At 41.5% G+C, this 19,844-nt stretch overlaps 1 protein-coding gene across 1 annotated transcript in view; it reads right to left on the reverse strand.

Annotated features, from left to right (window-relative positions):
* Positions 1 to 1,009: 1,009 nt before the first annotated feature.
* cabin1 (calcineurin binding protein 1) overlaps positions 1,010 to 19,844 on the reverse strand; it is a 46,501-nt gene continuing 27,666 nt past the window's right edge. The window contains exons 31-38 of the mRNA XM_086075824.1: positions 16,286 to 16,449; positions 16,073 to 16,169; positions 14,437 to 15,111; positions 12,409 to 12,483; positions 8,357 to 8,618; positions 6,175 to 6,348; positions 3,568 to 3,770; positions 1,010 to 3,501 (exon numbers count right to left, since the gene is read on the reverse strand). Coding sequence (XP_085931950.1) covers positions 3,355 to 3,501; positions 3,568 to 3,770; positions 6,175 to 6,348; positions 8,357 to 8,618; positions 12,409 to 12,483; positions 14,437 to 15,111; positions 16,073 to 16,169; positions 16,286 to 16,449 — 1,797 coding nt within the window. The 3' untranslated portion in view covers positions 1,010 to 3,354. The remainder of the gene's footprint in view (positions 3,502 to 3,567; positions 3,771 to 6,174; positions 6,349 to 8,356; positions 8,619 to 12,408; positions 12,484 to 14,436; positions 15,112 to 16,072; positions 16,170 to 16,285; positions 16,450 to 19,844) is intronic.

The following is a 19,844-nucleotide window of genomic DNA, read 5'->3' on the forward strand; positions in this document are numbered from 1 at the left end:
ATACAAAGTACAAATTGCATTTCGATGGGTGTCAATTTTACGAGGAGTCACGCTATAGGGTTGGCTAGAGGTTTTGACAATTTCAGTCCTTACATTTTATTTAAATGACATCTTTAATATTTTCTTTCCAAATAACTTTATTGAACAATTGTAAACGGATAATCTCCAGCCAATCCTGTAGCGTGACGCCATCGGTATGAAACCCCGATACAATCTGACAGCCACATCACATCTGGTACCGACACCGGTCCGTATCCGCAACGAATAGCAATGTATAGTTGTAAGTTGTAATGTCACCATTCACCACTAGATGGCAGATGTGGCTTAGTTGCACTTGCGCCGAGTCTTATACTAAACTGCAAAACAATGTGAGTAGTCTTAGTATTTTTTGTGGCTTTGGAACAATATGCATGACAACCATAGTATCTTAATATTTAAAAAAAATCAAATAAATGCACAAAATGAGTTCTTGCACTTAATGTTGGTTTGCTGTGCAGCAGTTTTATGCACAAGAGCTCTTTGCACTGAAAAAGAAAATCACTGTAATATTGTTGTTTGCTTCAAACATTTCATTGAAACCTCCAAAACTTGCAGGACTCCGGCCCTTTGAGGACCGAGATTGCCCACCTCTGCTCTACTGCCACTTTGAATCATTTCCAGCCAGAAGATACCAAATCAACAAATAACAAGTTGGCTTTAACCCTTATCGTCAATAATTTTTTATCTTAACTGTAAAACAAATGATTCTGTATGAATGTTGCAAGAAAACGCATTTAAAGAGTGTAGAATGTCTGCCATCTAGTGGTGAACTAATAGAAAGCAACAACCTACATTCCCACCAAGTTTGTCTCGTTCGAGTATCCGTAACAGGAATGATGGTTGATTTGATGTAACTTATTATTGAAATTAATCGGTTTTTGTCCCTTTAAGTGAAAGGTCTTGTGTTTCTGGTGGACTGCATGACAACTTGTAATTGGTTTGATGCGAGGAGGAAAACAGCTGCAAACCATTTGTAGTTGAAGGTTTATCTTTTATTGAACATGCCTTAGAAAAGTTAATGCTTGACTCAGGATTTCAGGAGTGTAAACATGTCCCAATGAAGATTTGGCCAAATACATAAATTAGGAGTTAAGAGGTACCTTTGGGCTAAACAGTAGCAATCATTTTAATACTGTAGAATGGAAGCTTTGTTTTTATACGTGAAAGTCAAGATACAAAGGAAGTGCTTCGACATGCAGTAAGATGTCATTTAGCTGGTTTCAAATGACAGATGATTATAATTGACGAAGATGTCACACGTCAGCATGCGTTGCGGTGCCACTGGCGCTCAGCGTCGGTCTTCCCGGCTTTCCCGCAGGCCTCAAACACATCACGGATATAAACACCGTCTTATCTGCTGCCTTGCTCGATGTGAGCGGAAAACAAAGTACACCTTTTCAAATATATTTTTGGTTCGACATCCATAATAGACTGAGGCCAGAAAGTTCATCTCTCAGCTGTGGTACATTTTCAAAAGCTCAGCAGACAAAACTGAAAAAATATCTCACATCAACGCAACAACCATGTCATCAAATAAAAATACAAAAAGTTTTTTTGTCAAGATGAATCCATTTAGTTTTTCATGTACAGTTTCATTCACCTTTTTTTTTTGGGATAGAAAATAATGAGTAAAAAACACATTCTGTTGTCTTCCACTGAGTAACGTCAGGGTTCGAGACACCACTTCAGCATGCATGTTGAATTTGAGACCATTTAGTTTAAGGGTTTGGAATGAAAGCCAGTCTCACCTTCCAGCACACACAAGCTCTCACGCGCGCACACACACCGGCTGCCAAAGATATTTGGATTATGATATGTACAAAAAGGTCCTCTTTCAACATCATTCACATCAGTGCTGGTGACGGGGCGGGCGTCTCCCTGGTGAGAAGCTCACAGCTACAGATGCGCTCCTGACAAAGTCTGGCAGGAAGTACAAAAGCAGCACACTTGAGTGCTCGACTGACCCAAATGTTGAGTGTAAACATTTCCCATGTGCTACAGGTTACGGCGTGGTGCGGCGACTGTCCTTTCGTCACCCGCGTTGTCCATTGAAATGTAGCGCCGCCGGCGTCGGTCCTCATCCCAAGGAACGAGCCAAAGTGCAGCTGGGTGGCGCGAGGAACTGATGATGCATAAACGGCTGCCGGGCTGCTCGGGCGCGCCGCCGTGATATGCATAAATGGCACGTTACGGACAAGCTGGCCAACGCTGTGACATGGCCACAGCCAATGAGAATACGGCATTCTCTCAAGTGGGGAAAACGATTGCATCCATAAAGAGTGAAGTGCATGGTCACACCTGGAGTGTGCGGTCTGATAGCGCGAGAACACGGAAATGATTTGAGGTTCTATATCCTTGACATTCAGCTTAAGGTCTGTGTACTAGTACGCTCTCTGTCCTCGCTTGTGAGACAATTCAGCTTAGTAGAGTGAGGGTCTTACTAGTAATTCTACTACTAGTGCCACTTTGGGACTAGTGGCATGTAATTAGACCTTACTCGTTATGTACTGTGCGGTCCAAGTTAGACTAATAGTCCCTGATGGGAAGTTTAAGGTCCATGTGCTAGTACAATTTTTGTCCTTGCTAGTAAGTCAAAACTGCACTAGTTCAATCAGTGATTCTCAGTGTGGTACTAGTACTACTAGTGGTACTTGAAAGTACACTTCAGTTGTCATTAACGTTTTAGTAAAAAACATTTTTTTAATTGTGTATAATGTCCGCGGCCACGAAAATGGATGTGTATAATGTTAGTGATTTGCAGGCACGTTATTTTCCTGAACACGACGCTACTGTATTTAATTTGTCATTTGATTGAGAATGAGCGCACTAGTTGACATGCATGCTACTACTAGTGAGGCGCAAGAGGGTAACTAGTAACATTTGATAATGTCACTGGTAGTACTAGCAGCACACATTTGCCAACTCGTGCAGTTTGCCACGCTAGTGGCATGTACGTGTCCTACTAGTATGCCAAAGCCATTCTACTAGTGCGACCAACAGACCGTACGCCGTTTTTTTGCAGTTCGTGGGATGTCAACTAAGTGCAAAATAAGCTCTGCTGTTAAATGTGTGATAACCTGGTGGAATATATTCAATATTTCAGTTGCGAGGTCAAAATGGCAGCAAAAGTTTGTACTTTTTAAAAAGAAGGCACTTGCTCGTCATGCAGTTTTGAGTTTTAACATGTCGCTATCCGGAACTTCTAAATGCTATGTGCCGAGTCTCTTGTCTTACTAGTGAGGACAATAAGCGCGCTAGTACACACGAACCTCGGGTCAGATTCGAAGGATGCCGAAGAAACTGCTTTGTCGAGCCTCAGATGTCCATGTAGTCGTCGTCCTCCTCGTCCGACTCGCTCTCCAGCGACGACTCCTGGCTGGACGTCTCCTGCACCTCCAGGGAGGGCTGGCTCAGAGTGTCCTTCTTGACGGTGGCGGCAGACTGCGACGACAGGATGACGTTCTGCGCGGGGGGCAGACGGTCGGGGTCAGTCGTGAGCGGAATCAAAAGTGGCCTTCCCAATCCTACCTTGAGCCTTTGTTTGGTTTCCTCCGAGATGCTGCCTTTGGGGGAGAGAAGCGTGGGGGTGGGGGGCGTGACTGTGATTTCTGGGGGGAACTTGGTGACAGTGGAGGGGATGAAGAGCTTTGGCATGTTCGGCGGGACCCGGGAGCGGATTCGGCTGGGGTCCGGAAGCTTTGACAGATCACTGCTGGCGTAGTGCTGCTGGTCTGCGGACAAACATGCACACAACACATTTGCCGCTGCTATACTTCAACAACCTCAGAGAAACCAACTTGTACCATGAAAAAAAGTGTAAAAAAAGAAAGAAGAAGTATATTCTAACTCATTCAAACCCAAAAACGTGTAAATACGTTTTTATTTTATTTTATGCAATAGCATACAAAAGACTTTGATGCCGTTTCTGACATGAAGAGGTGGCTTAAAGCAAAGGTAGTTATTACAAAAAAATGGCCAGCAGGTGGCGGTAGAGTATACGAGATCAACCAGCACCATGTTGCAAAAATTCTTTCCCCTAGTGTTTTCAACAGGTTTGTGAATATCGATGACACTTTGCTATATTCTAACGCTGATTGCTGCAAAACGGATACAAATATACTTTTTACTAATGAAATAAAAGACTCTAATCTTTATTTTGTAGGTTCCATGTTTTTATAGCAAAAGAACACAGTATTCTGTGGGCTTTGCAAAATCATTCAAAATCCAGTAACACAGCCGGGAGCAAAGGGGGTTGCTTCAGTGAAAATGGCTGGGAGTGACGCCCAAGCTTTTGAACACACAACCAACCAAATTACCATCCATTTTCCAAAACGCTTATTCCGGGGGTTGCTAGAGCCGATCCCAGCTGTCTTCGGGCAGTAGAACAGCAGCATATATTTTTAATAAAATATTGAAGAGGATATCAGAGGTTATGGAAAATAGTGGTAAGCAAAAACTGTATTTTAGTATAGAAAAATGATCCAATTTACAGTGCCTTGCACTGACCTGAACTCTGACCCTCTGTCACATTTCAGGCTTCAAACAAAGGCAGAATTTTTTTTTTTTTGCGTGAAGAATCAACAACAAGCGGAACACAATTGTGAAGTGGAATGAAATTTATACAATATTTAATTTTTTTTAAACAAATCAATAACTGAAAAATAGGGCACATGAAATTGTCTCCCCCTTTTCTCTCAGTGCAGCCAGAAAGTTCCTAGAATTTCCCCGTTGTCTGAATGATCCAATGTTGACCTAAATGGCTGTTGATGGTAAAAAAGGGTCCACGTGTGTGTGTGTGTAATCTTGTCTCAGTATGAATGCGCCTGTTCCGTGATGTCTCAGATGTTTGCTAAAAGAGTAACGAGGAGCAAACGACATCATGAAGTCCAAGGAACGCAAGTGGGGAGAAGTCTAAAGCAAGATTAGGATATAAAAAGAATATTTTATAGTATGTAATATTTTATAAGAATATTTTTGCACACTCTTTGTTTCAGTTTTTTTGGGTAATAATATATATATTTTTAAATATCGTATACATTTTTGTTCCACTTGGTGTTGATTCTTCACAAAAAATAAAATTTTATAGCTTTATGTTTAAAGCCTGAAATATATCAAACGATCAAAAAGATCAGTGATACTTTCACAGCCTCGAGTTTTAGACACCCGTGATCGAAAGGATCATTTAAGTTGCTAACTCGCAACCCACTTTTATAGTCGTTAAGAACAATTAAGAACAATGTAAAAATACAAACATAACTACACAAAAGCTTTCATGTTCAAAGTGCCTTATCAAGACAGTGAGGATGAACATGAAACAATATCACCTTATACAAAATGTTGCCTTTTACTTCTATTTCACCAGCGATCTTATTTCTTTTTTGTAATGTGCGCCACCGTGTAAGAACAGTTGCGCTATAAAACGCTGCTCGTTTGACATTGGCCATTATAAAGTACAGCAGATGACTTGTATCACTAGTTGGGTTTCCAATCCACCCATTTTTATTAGAATTTTGAAGAAATGCGAAAATAAAACGGAATGAAAACGTTAGAAATTCGAAAAAGGGCCAAACATTCGCAAAAAAAGTTTTACGCTTAGAGGGGGTGGATCGAAAAAAGGAAAATGCAAATTTTGGCGATGGAAAAAGGTTTTGCAAATAACCGCTGGCAAGACCGGATACACGTCGTACGTTTTGACCAAATATTACGTCACACGTACGTTTGTAGTCACAAAGCAATGTCGGACGATTAAGTAAGTTATGTTTGGGGGGATGACGAAACAGAAATCTTTTTGGAATGAATTAAAGAAGCAAAAATGAATGCTATTTTAGATGGAACACAGCAAAGAAACGCCGTGGTTTATCAAGAATTACAAAAGTAAACTCATACGCCGTCATCGCACGGGCGCAGTCGCTTCCTGGTGTTCTTCTTTTACTTTTAAATGACTTGTGGATCACATCTCAATGGTGTATACCGCCACCTACAGCTCAATATTCGCAAAAGAAGAACAGAAGTCCGTTTTGCACATTTTCAGCAAATTGGCTTAAAAAATGCGAAACAATTGGATGGAAACCCGACGAGTTCACAGGGTGAGGAGTGCTCTTGCACTTGTTTGAACGCTCCTGTTGCGTTGCTGACCTGGACATTGCTGCGTGCTGCTGCTGCTGCTACATGTGGCCGTTTCCTCCCGGAACCAGCCAGCGGCGACTGCTGCTTCCCGCGCCTGCGACACGCTGGCCAGTTTCATCTGCTGACACAGGTGCGATTCCTGCTGTCGGTACAAGAGGCCTTCTGTGGGCTCCTCGCGCTCCTCTGGGGTGGGTGGGGGGAAACGCAAGCAGCGACAAAAACTTGTTACAATCCACACTCGGATCATTTCTGCTGATTTGTAAATAAATCAGAAGACATCAGAATAATAATTCACCACCGATCATTTTATCGATTAGATGCAACAACAGACACAGAACACAATGTTTCTTGGCTATAGCAAGAACTGACGTCAATATTCTAAGAATCTCAAAAGGCAATTTACGCTTGATGACATTTTTAAAGAAATAAGAAAGTCCCCCGCAGCTCTTGTTGGAGCCAAACAGAACATTTTCCAACATTTTTTGATGCTTGTGTATGAGCATGCAAATATTTTACGATATAAACTCTTGACTCAATTTCCTGACGCGACTATAAAAAACAACAACAAAAAACACTTATAATCTACCAAACAGTGAAAAATTAATCTCTGTTAGGCCAAGAGTTCCACATTAACATTTCATTAGGAAAGAAAAAAAATGGAATCAATCAGCTGCAATCTACTGGATATGTAGAAGCTCTTCGCTGCCATCTAGTGGCATCTCACGTTTATTTTATACCCCCCATAAAAATGTTTTGTTGTTATTGCTCAGTATTTTGGCAGCGGCTAGTATGACTATTTTACATTTCTGAGGTTTGGGATTCGAATCTCCCCTCTCAATGTCCAATTGGCCCTCATTTACATCTGAACTGCGTTTTTGTGACTAAAAACACAAAACTGTCTAATGAAGTGACACATTCTTGCCATAACTGAAATTCTTAAATGAATTTAGGGAGAGTGCACTAGTAAATAGACAAAGTGCAATTTCTACCGAAATTGTGTGGGAATGCTGAAAGGCTGAATGCTATTAGCTAAATGCACGTGCTTTTGAAGTAAATTTTTTGATAAATTATGTGAAAATTACAAATGAATAGAAAAGAAAACTTGAACTGCAGTCTGTCTAAGGTGGGATTTAATCATTTCAGAGAAATTATAATCCATTTCCTGATATGATAGTCAGTTGGTATCGAACCCAGGTTCGCTGTGGCTCTAAGCACTGACTTAACTTGACTTGTTCAAATTCATGGCTAATGGCGTATTTATTTTGAAAAGTGTCATTTGATGCTGAAAGCTAACCTGCATTTCAGTGCGATTATAATTCATTTCCTGATATGATAGTCAGTTGGTATACATGTTTATTACTTAGCACACGTGTGTCAAGATCCGGTCCTCGAGGTCCTGAGCCATGCATGTTCTCGAGGCTTCTCTACTCCAACACACCTGATTCAATGATCAGGATAATTATCAGGCTCCTGCAGAGCTTGCTGATGAACTTAAATATAAAATCAGATGTGTTGAACGCTAAAACATGCACGACTTTGACACCACTGACTTAAAATGGCCATGGATATATTTGCGATGTACAGTCGATCCTGCAACCTCCTGGTAACTGGACAAGGCACTTCACCAACTGTGCAATCAAGCAGTATCAGACACCTGGTAATGATGATCAGTTGTATGTATGGAAGTGGGCGTGGAAAGTGGGATTTGGAAAAAGTTCAATGTCAGTCCCATTGAAAATAAATGGGGAAAAGTTGACGTTAAATTGTGCCAATACTGTAAGTAATGTGGAATCAGACAATATATTGCCAAGATGGCATGAATTTTTGAAGCAAGTTGAAATTCGAACGGCGTCAATCGGAAGCATTATGTGGGAGTTGTTACACGGCAAAAAAGTGTGGAGAATAAAAAAAAAAATCACAACAACATAAGCATTCCCACATCAAATTAACTTACACATATCATATACATATAACATTTTATGACAATATAAAAATAAATGAAAGAAGCCAAACCCTTGTGTCACAGAGTAAAATGAACTGTAGGCATAATGAAGACTGTCAGGCTATTATGTAATAGAGCTGCAGAGGTACACCGGCGCCCTCTGCTGGTCCATTTTAGAGCTTCTAGTAACAGACGCCAACCTTTCGTGGTCCATTTCAAATGCATGTGAGGAAGTGGATGTGATTGTACCTGCATGTTGTAGGAAAGACAAAGCTGCTGCTGCCGCGGGGTGGCAAGCCATCCTCCTCTGTGGCTGCGGGTCATGGAAGCCCGACGTTTGAGGTCTGGGGAACTTGCTCAGGGGCTCAAACATCACTTTGGCTTGGCCGTCCTGGTTGGACAACGGGAGGCACGCGGCGTGGCTGAGCAGAACCGGCGTTGGCAGGGGGGCAGGGAAGAAGAGATCTCGGTGCTCCTTGTATTTAGGCGTGGTAGGGGCGTCGCTCAGGGGCTGCGGGGGACACAGAAAGAGGAAGCCAAATAAGTCACGCGTCTCCAGTAAGACTTATCACTTCTCGACGACGCTGTCCCAGGTTTGAATCCCTCCCTTTTCCATTCCAGAATTCCGGTCTTTTCGAGGACCACTTACAAAACAAGAGTTGCACAAACAACCTGTGACAACAGTAGGCCGGCTCCCACAGCTGCTGCCATGGCAACAGCGGAGCACAGTTAGCAGAAACGAATACTTTCTCTCATCCTCGTTTCGAAAATGGATGGGAACGATAAGGAAGAGAATAGAAGGAGCTTATGAACCTGGGGTGTCTTTTGTTGACATTCTGGGACACAATGTTGATGGACACTCCACCAACCCGAGAACATGTGTTTTTACAAATGAATGACGCAAGTACAAAATATTTGGCAACAGCGAAGCTCTTGTGCAAAAGTCTTTTGAATCTGCTGGAGCGTGTCAAATAAATAACATCATGGATCATCTTGTACAAACCCCAATTCCAATAAAGTGCGATGTTGTGAAAAACATAAATAGAGATTTGCAAATCATTTTCAATCTTTAGTCAATGGAAGACATTATAAAGACAAGAGTCAAGATAATTACATTTTTGTTTTGCTTCTGCAAATATTCTCTCATTTTGAATCTGGGACAGGGGCAACAAAAGAACGTGAACATTTAGGAACGCTCCAAAAACATGGAAACCAAGGATGAGGCGGGGGTCACCACTTTGTGAACACCTGCCTGAGCAAATAGTCCAGCCGTTTAACGTTTCTCAAAATACAATTGCAAGGAATTCAGGGATTTTACCATCCAAGTTCCATAATGTCATCTAAATATTCAGAGAATCTGGAGGATCTCTGCATGTCAGCTACATTACAAACTGGCACCATTCTGTAAAATATATCACCACGTGGGCTCAGAAACACTTTGAGAAAAACATTTTCAGTTCACACAGCTTTTTATGCAGCTTCTTGCTAAATCGACAAATGAAAGCAACAATTCTACCATGCAAAGCAAAAGCCATATATCAACAACAGCCATCCACCATCTTGTATGAACCCGAATTCATCTGAGATGGACTGACGCAAAACTGTGGTCCACATTTTAAATGATTTTTGGAAACCATTGGCTCTGTGTCCTCCAGGCCAAAAAGGACAAGTTCCATCTGGGTTGTCATCAGAACACATTCCAAAAGACAGCATCTGTGATGTAAGAGGGTGTTTTGGTGCACATGGCATGTGTAACCTGCACATTTTGGCAATTCACCATTAATGCAGAATGCTATGAAACATATGCTGCCATCCGGGCAATGTCTTTTTAGGGACGTCCCATCTTATTTCAGTAAGACAATGCCAACCACACATTGTGCATTTGTTAGTGACTACTAGGGGTGTGCCCCCCTCCCAAAAAAAAAATTGATTCTCATTTAGTATGATTCTGAATTGATTTTAAAGGTCCCAAAATCAATTTTATTTCAATTATTTTATACCGTCTAGCCCTTGTTTATGTGTGCCTTTATTGGGAGCACTGTTCATGTTGTACACAATTTGGCCACTCAGGGGCAGTCTGGTTCCGATCGTTCTGATACACTGTTAAGTTGTAGCCACATAGAAGCAAAAAGTCATGATCAAGTTATTCCAATAATATATATATATTTTTTTTGCAGTGTAGGATGTTAAGACGCTTCTCTGTATACATTCCTGAAGCGTTTTGTATGAATAGTGCTTTTGAGTAATAAAAGTGCCACGAGTAGCGTGCTAATCAGCATTAGCGAGTCAGACTGGAGTAGATCATGACAATTATTTGCATATCTATAAATTGAAGCAGAAATCATCGTCAATCAAATAATTTATTGTAAAATCGCTCGGAATCGATAATCGATTCTGAATCGAATCGCAGACCCAGAAATCGGAATCGAATCGTGAGACAGTCAAAGATTCCCAGCCCTAGTGACTACATGGTAAAAGTGTGCCTGCCAGCAGTCCACACCTGTCTCCCATTGAAATGATGTGTAGGGTTGGAGTATTTAATTCATCTCTTGTTGATCATGTGAGATTTGATTGAATTAAGACAGGCTGGGTTACTTGAATTGGTTGCACTGTAGTTAGATTTTTGCATCGTAATGAGTCCACGTTGCACCCGACCTCTCGCCTGAAGTCAGCTGATACAAGCTTCAGCCCACCCTTGATCCCAATAAAGCGATCTTTAAGGCGAGCAGATGAATCGGTAGTTTAACTTTGGATGCATGTGTATTTGCTTCCATTGTATTTAATGTTGTCGCAGTGAAAGGAATGGCTGAATTCTTCATGGAATATTATACATGAAGATTTAAAAAGTGACCCCATAACTAACCAATCCTTGGCTAGAACCGGACAAGACAACCAATTTTCATCTTCAGTGCTACCAACCCATGCAGGCACCTGTACTTGTGTGGGCTTGGAAGAATGTGCGAATGTGTAAAAGAAGCAGGGAGAGGATTTTCTCGTTGAAGTGCAGAGGTGTCTCCTTACATTTGCTACTTTGCGACGAGAGCAGGCGGCGCAATGATTCCACATAGCCAGCTGTGAGATTTGGCTGCAGAAATAGGAGGCTGCCAGATGCACACGCTCCTCTTATTAGGACGTGCTGGAGACGAGTCACGGGCCATGGGCAGAACAAATAAGGCATTGAATACAATATGGTCGGTTTATCTTTCTATATTCTATCTTTTAGAAGTGTCTCCTTGAGTAAAGCAATGAAAAACGCTCACTTTGACCAGATGGTTTGTAGAGTGACCGGCAAAGCGCTGTTTGCTGAGATCAATGACATAATGGGAAGTAGCGAGTCAGGCACAAGTGTCAACAGGGAGGTTCACTGGGTTATATTTAGCGCTGGTATCTACTTGAATAAGTCTGGGGATTACCAAATTATTAATACGTTTGGCAAAATTTACCTCATGACGCACAAGATGAAATACTCACATGCTCAATACAGGCTAATGTTTTTTGGGGGCCAAAACAAGACGCTTTGCTACTACACCAAAAGTGAAAAATGGAAGAAAATTGGCGTTCTCCTTACTACTATAACACTATTCTGAGAAGGCTTTTGACAAGATTTTAAGAGCTTGTCTGTGGGAATTTGTCCTAGATTAATGTAGGGCTGTCAATATCAATTATTTTTAGAATCTATTATTCTATCGATTAATCGAATAATGGGATAACATTTTATTTTGCATTAAAGTGTATTACAAACCCCCTCCCCCAATTACTGTTAGTATTTTTTGGTGTGATAAAAACCAACAAAACGTCACTACACTACAGCAATATGAATAAGAATTGATGTTGTACTAACTGACCTTTTTCAAACTAATTCAATCACTGGTTCAGTCATTGTTTTTCAAAGTAAAAGTAAATGTTTGCAAATGTCTTATTAAATACAAAAGATAATCAGTCTACGCTGATGGGCTACAGAAATCGGAGAAAAATAATTGTTGAGAGACTAAAATTGGAGGATTTGGACCATTTTAAATTAAACAATGGCTCTAAACAATTACTTTGTCAATTAACAATTAACTTGATAATCAATTACTACAATTAATAGCTCTAGATTAACCCTGTCATCTGCTGTCATTTGTGCTCAATTGTTTGCTAGGAATCACTGTTCATTTTGTAACTAAAATACTGTCGCAGTAAACCTCACCGGGCACGATAACTTTTTAGTGTGAATTCAAGTCCAACTGAAATGACCGAATGCATGTTCACCCTGCGGGAGTGTGAACGCGCAGTGAGTAAGAGAGATGAGCTGGATGTACCTGTCGTTGGGCAGAAGTAGCCAACTGTATCTGGCAAAACTTCACAGCCTGGTCCAGAGCCACATCCTCATCAACCTGAAACAAGAAGAGGAACAAGAGATTAATTTAGGTTTCCTCTTCACAAATCTCGTTCAATTCACACGCTTGTATTTGTCAAATGGTTCTAAATACCAAACCACTATTGATTTCCAGCTTTATAAGAGTGACAAATTGTCAATAGTAGATTGATGGGGAGAACCAGAGGAGTTGGGCACTCTTTGCAGCGGTTGCTTTGAGTGGACGCTTAGCATGTCGAGCTCGGCTTCATCAAGACATGGTGCAATTAGCAGGAATGGTGATCAAACGGCTAGAATGTTCCTTCCAGCAGGCTGTTGGATGTAGCAGATCCAGAGCCATCCCCCAAAAGGTGGGATTGGGTAGACTTTTGTCTGATGTTGCCAATAGCTTCCATACCTCTACTTTCAATCGTTTCATTATTCCAATATAGTAGCTGATACACCAAATAACTTCAAACAAATCACATTTTATTGTGAATTCAATCACTACAAAAATATGTTGTACTGTAATTTACCTCCCTGTGCCCTCTAAAATTTTCATTCATTTCATTCTTCATTCATTCATGTGCAGTACAGGTCTGAGAACTGCAACAGAGATCATTGGAAATACGCAGAAGCAAAATATGAATACATTATAAATAAAAACAATGTGACATGGAAAATAAGACCTTGAAGCACAGTTAGTTTGTCGTACTTTACAGTAGGGGTGGGAATCTTTGAATGTCTCACGATCCGATTCGATTCAGAATCAATTTTTGATTAAGAAAGTTTTTCGATTCAGAATGATTTAATTGGCAATGATTTTTGCTTCAATCTATAGATGTGCAAGGAATTGTAATGCTCTACTCCAGTCAGACTCGCTAATGCTAATTAGCGCGCTACTCACAGCACTTTTGTCACTCAAAAGAACGGCTCCATTCTGACAAAAACAAAAACAATTTTATTGGAATAACTTGATCGTGACTTTTTCCTTCTACTCTCTAATGTGGCTACGACTTAACAGTGTATTAGACCGCGTGAAACCACACTGCCTCTCAGTGGCCAAACCGGGTACAACAGGAACAGCACTCCAAATAAAGGCATACACAGACAAAGGCAAGACAGTATAAAATAATTTAAATAAAATCGATTTTGGGACATTTAAAATCGATTCTGAATCGTACTAAATGAGAATACATTTTTTGGCACACCCCTACTATATATAGTATATAAAATCAAAAGAGGACATTGTCACATTGGGGGGAATAAACAACTGTATGGTGCTGCATTCTTGCTGAAGTTAGTTGTTCTCATCGTCCTCTCTCTCTACGGCCTTCCCACTCCATTGCCATGGCAATAATTTCTGTGGGGCTAACATTGATCTGCAGCTCAATAAGCTTGTTCGGGCTGTTCTGAAGCCACAGTATTGTACGGTCAGAAAACTGTAACATTCGAATCTATGATGAATCTTCATTGGAGGATTCAGCTTTGATTAGGCAGATTTTATATTTGCTGGTGTTCCATCCATCGATCATTAGAGTCGCACATGAGTTACAGCATATCCTAATCGGCTATCGCAGAGTACATGTAGCCAATCACACCTGTAAACAGTCTTCAATTAACTCAACATGTACATTTTTGAGATGTGGAAAGAAGTCGTAGTACCTGAAAGAAATCTATTCAGCAATAGTTGACTCGAACCAACAACAATACTGTCGATTTTACTTTAGACTCAAGCCCACTGACTTGCATCAGCAAGAACAGTAAAATCCTAAAGAATTAAATTGGGCAAGAGAGATCCAACCAATCAGTGTTTTTCATCCAAATCTGTCACATTGTTCAAAAACTGGAAAGTGTTTTACGGGCGCTTGTGAGGAGTAATTTCATCTAAGAGGTCATAAAAAGCTTACATGACTCTGCAGAATCTGAAAGAATTATAGCAGGTGCAACACACCCGTGCACGTGTTGTGTGGCACATCTGAAGCACGTTTACCTGTTTGATGAGCATGTACGTCTCTGACATGATCTTTTCAATGCGACCTAGATCATAGGTCATCACTTTCTGGCCTTGTTGCCACACTCTGTAGGCGTCAAGGAGTAGGGTTTTTCCAGACTCCACATCCTCTAAAAGTTTCCTTTTTCTGCTGGGTCTTCGGAGTAAACCTTGATCAGTGCCGCCAGCTGCCAAAGTGACCTTGCCTGCCGCCGACTGAAGCTGCTGCTGCCTGGAACTAATACTGAGCTCCTCCAGTGACAGCTCTGATGTCCGGCTGTTGTCAGTCACTCTTTGCTGCGGCTCTATTACGCCCAGAGAGATCTGCGCCTCTGTTCCCCTGTCTGGAGTATCTGTGGTCGTCGATGGTCTCCTCCAATGTCCAGATTCCAAATCCATTGGCTCCTCTGGGCCGGTTCTGTGCCCCTCACACCCAGCAGGCTCCACCTTTCCAGGTTGATTCTCGACCTTGCCGCATTTATCTGCAGATGGTGCCAGTGGCGGAATCTGTGGTTGGGAGGCTTCCTTGCGTGCTGTGTCAGTAGTACAAGTCCCCTCTGTGAGCACGGGTTTCTTGGGCGCTGCATGTTTGCTGTCCTCTGAACTTGGCCTGCTGGATGCGGCCGTGGTGGTCATCTCCCCCATGGAGGGGGTCGCTGCTTTGGGAAGCTGCACCTGAAAGACAAAAGAACTTCAGTCGCAACCAGCAAAAGGAAATTTTTTGACAAGAATACGTTATATGTGATCTCACGAACATCTGATGAATATTACGTTTGTGGAATTTGAGTTATGCAGCAAAATACAGCCGTTTTTTCCCCCCCATCTCAGGGGGCGGCCATTTTGCCAATTGCTGTCGACTGAAGATGACATCACAGTTGCTGAGGGCTCAGGCAACGACCAATCACAGCTCATCTGTTTTCTGAAGCTGAGCTGTGATTGGTTACCTGAGACCTACGCAACTGTGATGTCATTTTCACTCGACAGCAAGTGGCAAAATTGGCCGCCTTCTGATATTGATAAAAACTGCTGGATTTTGCTGCTTAACTCAACGCAACATTAACCAGAATACGTGGGGCTGCATAGAACATATTATTGTCGAGAAACCTTTTTTTGGGTTGACTTCTCCTTTAACTCATTCACTCCCAGCCATTTTTACTGAAGGAACCCCCTTCGCTCCCGGCAGTTTTACTGGATTTTGACTGATTTTGCAAGGCCCTCAGAATATTGTGTACCAAAAGAAAGATTAGAGTCTCTTCTTTCATCAGGAAAAAAAAAGTTTATTTCTATTTGTTTCCGTTTTGCAGCAATTAGCATTAGAATATAGCTAAATTTCATCATTATTCACAAATCTGTATAGAACAGTGGGGGGAAGAGCTTTTTGCAACATGGCCCTGGTTGATCTCTTATACTCAGTTGTCACCTTCTGGCCGTTTTTGTAATAACTAACATTATTTCAAGCATTCTCTTCAGTTCAGAGGCTGAGTCAAAGCCTTCTGTATGCTCTAGCATAAAAAAAACCCATTTAAATACATATAAATACGTCTTTTGGAGCATGGTAATATTTAAAATAGAACGTGTTTATATGTTTTTTAGGAGCAAATGAGTTAAGGAAATACAGCAAGGCGTACTTTCTTACCCCAGTGAGACTGTTCAGATTGTCCTCCAGGACTTTTACATTTAGGAAAAAGGCTCTCTTGGCCAAAACCTGGCGATCAACATCACGTAAATATTTCCTTGATGGATTCAAAGAGGAGAGAAGGAAGTGAGTGGGAAGGAGAGATGACAAAAGAAATACATGAGCATTAAGTCTATAACAAACACAGCAGTGCTACAGGAAATGGGCTCTTACTTTCCCTGGTCAGGGGTTCTCTGCAGCATGAAAGACACTTTTAGCAAGGTGTCGTGATCTTTAAGCTGTGATAGCACCTCCAGCAAGAGGACAATGGATCGGTTCATATGAGATGCAAAACTTCCTGGGCGATCAATCTCATCTACTGGAATACGCCAGATGCCCTGCGGGTGGAAAGGAAATTGAAAACAAGGAGCAGAACGAGCAGTAATTTGTGACTGTGCTAAAAATAACAATTGTTTTGTTTGACAAACTGCAGCTTTATTTGAAAACAGTGGGCATAAACAAGGAACAAATGGAGTTTCCTCGATGCAACTGGTGGTTCTACCAATAGACTTTGCGGGGTATACTGTTGAGTGTAAGCCTTACACTCAACACTATACTTCGCAAAGTCTATATAAATATATATGAAGTCTATATAAATATTAATAAATATTGTGCTTGCTAATTGTTTCCTTACACTGTAAGGAAACAATTAGCATGCAGAATATTTGACGGGAAAGATGCAACAGAGCAGAAAGTAACAGAATTAAGTGAGAGTGAAAAACATGGCATTCAAAAGAGGCACTAATGAGGGGTGAAGAGGCTGCAGGGGAGATCTTCCAGCCTGCCTGGACATGTAGGAGGTGGGGAGGGAGGAACAGAGTGTTTTCTCTGGGCACACATGATAGGAAGCCTCATTAGTTCTCAGTTGTGGCCAAGCAGCGCAACACAGCCTCAGAATGGCGGCCAACAAACAGAGGCCTTTCTCCGCACAAGGCGTGACGTGTCCCTTGATGGACGAATGCACCTTTTCAGCAAGCACGTGTCTGCTCGGCAGCCAACATGGGCCAACTTCTATCTAGTATCTACCCAACAAATTTTTGAAGTGCAGATGGCGGGCCTAGGTTACAGTCAGGAAGCACGCTGCGCAGAGTGCACTTTCTGGCAGCCGAAAATGTGCGCAAGACAAAACAAAGATGACCGTATCAGGATGGAAACCAACAAATGAGATGGCTCTATCAGCTCATGGAGCACTCGGGAGCCTGGTGGTCCTCTGAACAGACAGCTCCAGATGGTCAGATGGCGTTTTCCAAGACTCTGGAGGCAAATTAAGCGTGAAAGCACGACGAGGGAAACCTATCAAACGATAATGTGTGAATATTATGCCTAATTTATTCTTCACACATTATTTAGTGCATCAACCAATAATGTAGAATTGAATATGTGATATCAACAACATTTCCCAAGGTATATATATATATATATATATATATATATATATATATATATATATATATATATATATAGAATCTAATGGATGAGGATTGTTCAGAGAGGCATCAAACCATCATCAACGCAAATCTATTTTGCGAAATGCAAAGCCATGGCTTTATGCAGATTATTCTGTAGCACAACAGCTAAGGCAGATTTGTAAGAGTGAAATGATTATGAGCATCTTTTTTTTCAGAGAAAATATAACCAGTGTGAGTGGAGGGGTAGCTCTGTTGTGGTCAATACTGTATATCTAACACACAACAATGAGACAGGCAGAGACTGAAGAAAACACGAATAGTGTGTAGAAATGGTTCTGAATAGTAAGTCATGCTTGGGGTTTGTAAACACAATGGTAAATGTACAAAAGCTAAATGTCGCTTAATGACACAAAAATGCGATGAATCGTCACCAAAATTCACATGCCCATCTCTAGTCATGTCAACTTCAACCCCTGAAAATATCAAAACAATTGCCACATATTTTGGGTTTTATAGGCATGAAAGGGTTACTTGACTCATTGAGCCATTTTCAACCATAGAAAGATAATATTTTGTCTGTAATTAATGTGATAACTTCATTATCTTTCTATGAACAAATAATACCATTAAAATTTTAATTTTGCCACTTACTGCCAATCATGCTCAGCTTGCTGACCAATTCCAGAAAACAGGTGAGCCGTGATTGGTCGTTACCTATTTCCTCAGGACAGGTGATGTCGACAGCAAGTGGAAAATTTTGTTTTTAAAGTTATTAATTGTACATGAAAAATAATTAAGTTATCAAATTAATTCTGGGCAAAATATTAACTTCTTACTGCTGGAAATGGCTCAATGAGTCAAGTATTCTTTTAAGCCCTTTTCTCACCATACAAGTACGCTCAAAAGTTTACATACCCCAGGGTATGTAAACTTTCAAGCACAATGGTATATATTAAAAGCAACAACTGATAACTCACTGTGTGAGCGTGACACAAATGAGATGTAGAGCAACCAAGCCTTAAGCTTTGCAAATGTGTGAGTCATAACACATACTTTCGCACGTCTTGTCACATCTTCCTGGATACATGTTTCAACATGAATAACATAATAGCACAGACTCAAACCATTATCTGGTACAAGTTGCAAGAGAAAAGTTGGGTGGTCATGTGACTCCAAGCATCCAGTGGCATTTGCTGCAATTTAGCAATCACGACATCAACATTCTGTATGCCAGCAATGTGTAACTTGAGGATGGAATTCTGTTTTTAAACCAAGATGGCTGTTACCTGCCAATGTGCCAAACAATTGGCAGGTGCGTGGTACTATTCGTCATCTTGAGCTATCACGACATTTTGACATATTTGCCCTGCATCTGCTTATCACAAGTCGAAAGTATCACAAAACACCATAACTACGTACTCGGTGATTCCAAAAGTCTGACAGAAAGCAACTCACCATCACCAAAGAAGGCTATTCCTCATTTCCTATGCCGGTATTGTTTTTTTAAGGATTCGTGCAGGCGGTAGCAGCGACATCCCTTGGCAGCGCCTCCACCCTAATAGAAGCTCATACTCAGAGAGCAAGGGGTGGGCTGCATTTGGGTGCGAGGGCAGCCAGAGCTGCAGAGGAGGAAAAGCGGGAAGCTCAGCTGTACACAGCAGAAGCGGAACAGAGGAAGAAAACGAGAACGGTCGCCAGCACGTAAGTCAGGGCCCATGAGCTGACGATACCGCTGACAGACCAGGAGACTCGTTCCTCTCCTGCCATCTCAAAACAAAAACACCCACGCACTCCATCTCCACTCTCCCCTGACCCCAGCCTGCTGGAGTTCCCCCCCCCCCCTCCTCCCGTGCTTTTTCTCTTGCACAGTGCACAGCCAGCCCTTGTAGGTCCGTGCCAGCCAATCACATACGAGCAGCGGAAAGTCCCGCCTATTAATGCACACCCACACAAACAGAAGAGTGAGAGAGTAATGAGGAAGCTGAACAAGAGCTACACGGAGAGGAGATGAGTGGAGCGAATAACAGCCAGGGGGAGGGGTAGAGCATGATCATGCTGAAGCCAGAGCAACAGGAAAAGAACATGAGAACATAAACTGGCTGAAAAAGGAATTGAGTGCTACAACAGTAATGCACAAGTGCACACTGTAAAGCTTGGCACACCATGAAAGGCAAAGAACAGGTTTGTGTAAACAAACTCCTTACTAACTGTGTGAAGAAGAAAAAAAAACTACAAAAGAGGCAAGAATTCACTGCATACATAACATTTCCTCAACTGGGAGCCCTCACCTGTTTCCTTTCAACACTGGCTGTGTCTCTCCAGAT

The sequence above is a fragment of the Leptonotus elevatus genome, chromosome 5 (genome assembly GCF_054856555.1).
Source record: "Leptonotus elevatus isolate MCC_2025b chromosome 5, RoL_Lele_1.0, whole genome shotgun sequence".
NCBI lineage: Eukaryota > Metazoa > Chordata > Actinopteri > Syngnathiformes > Syngnathidae > Leptonotus > Leptonotus elevatus.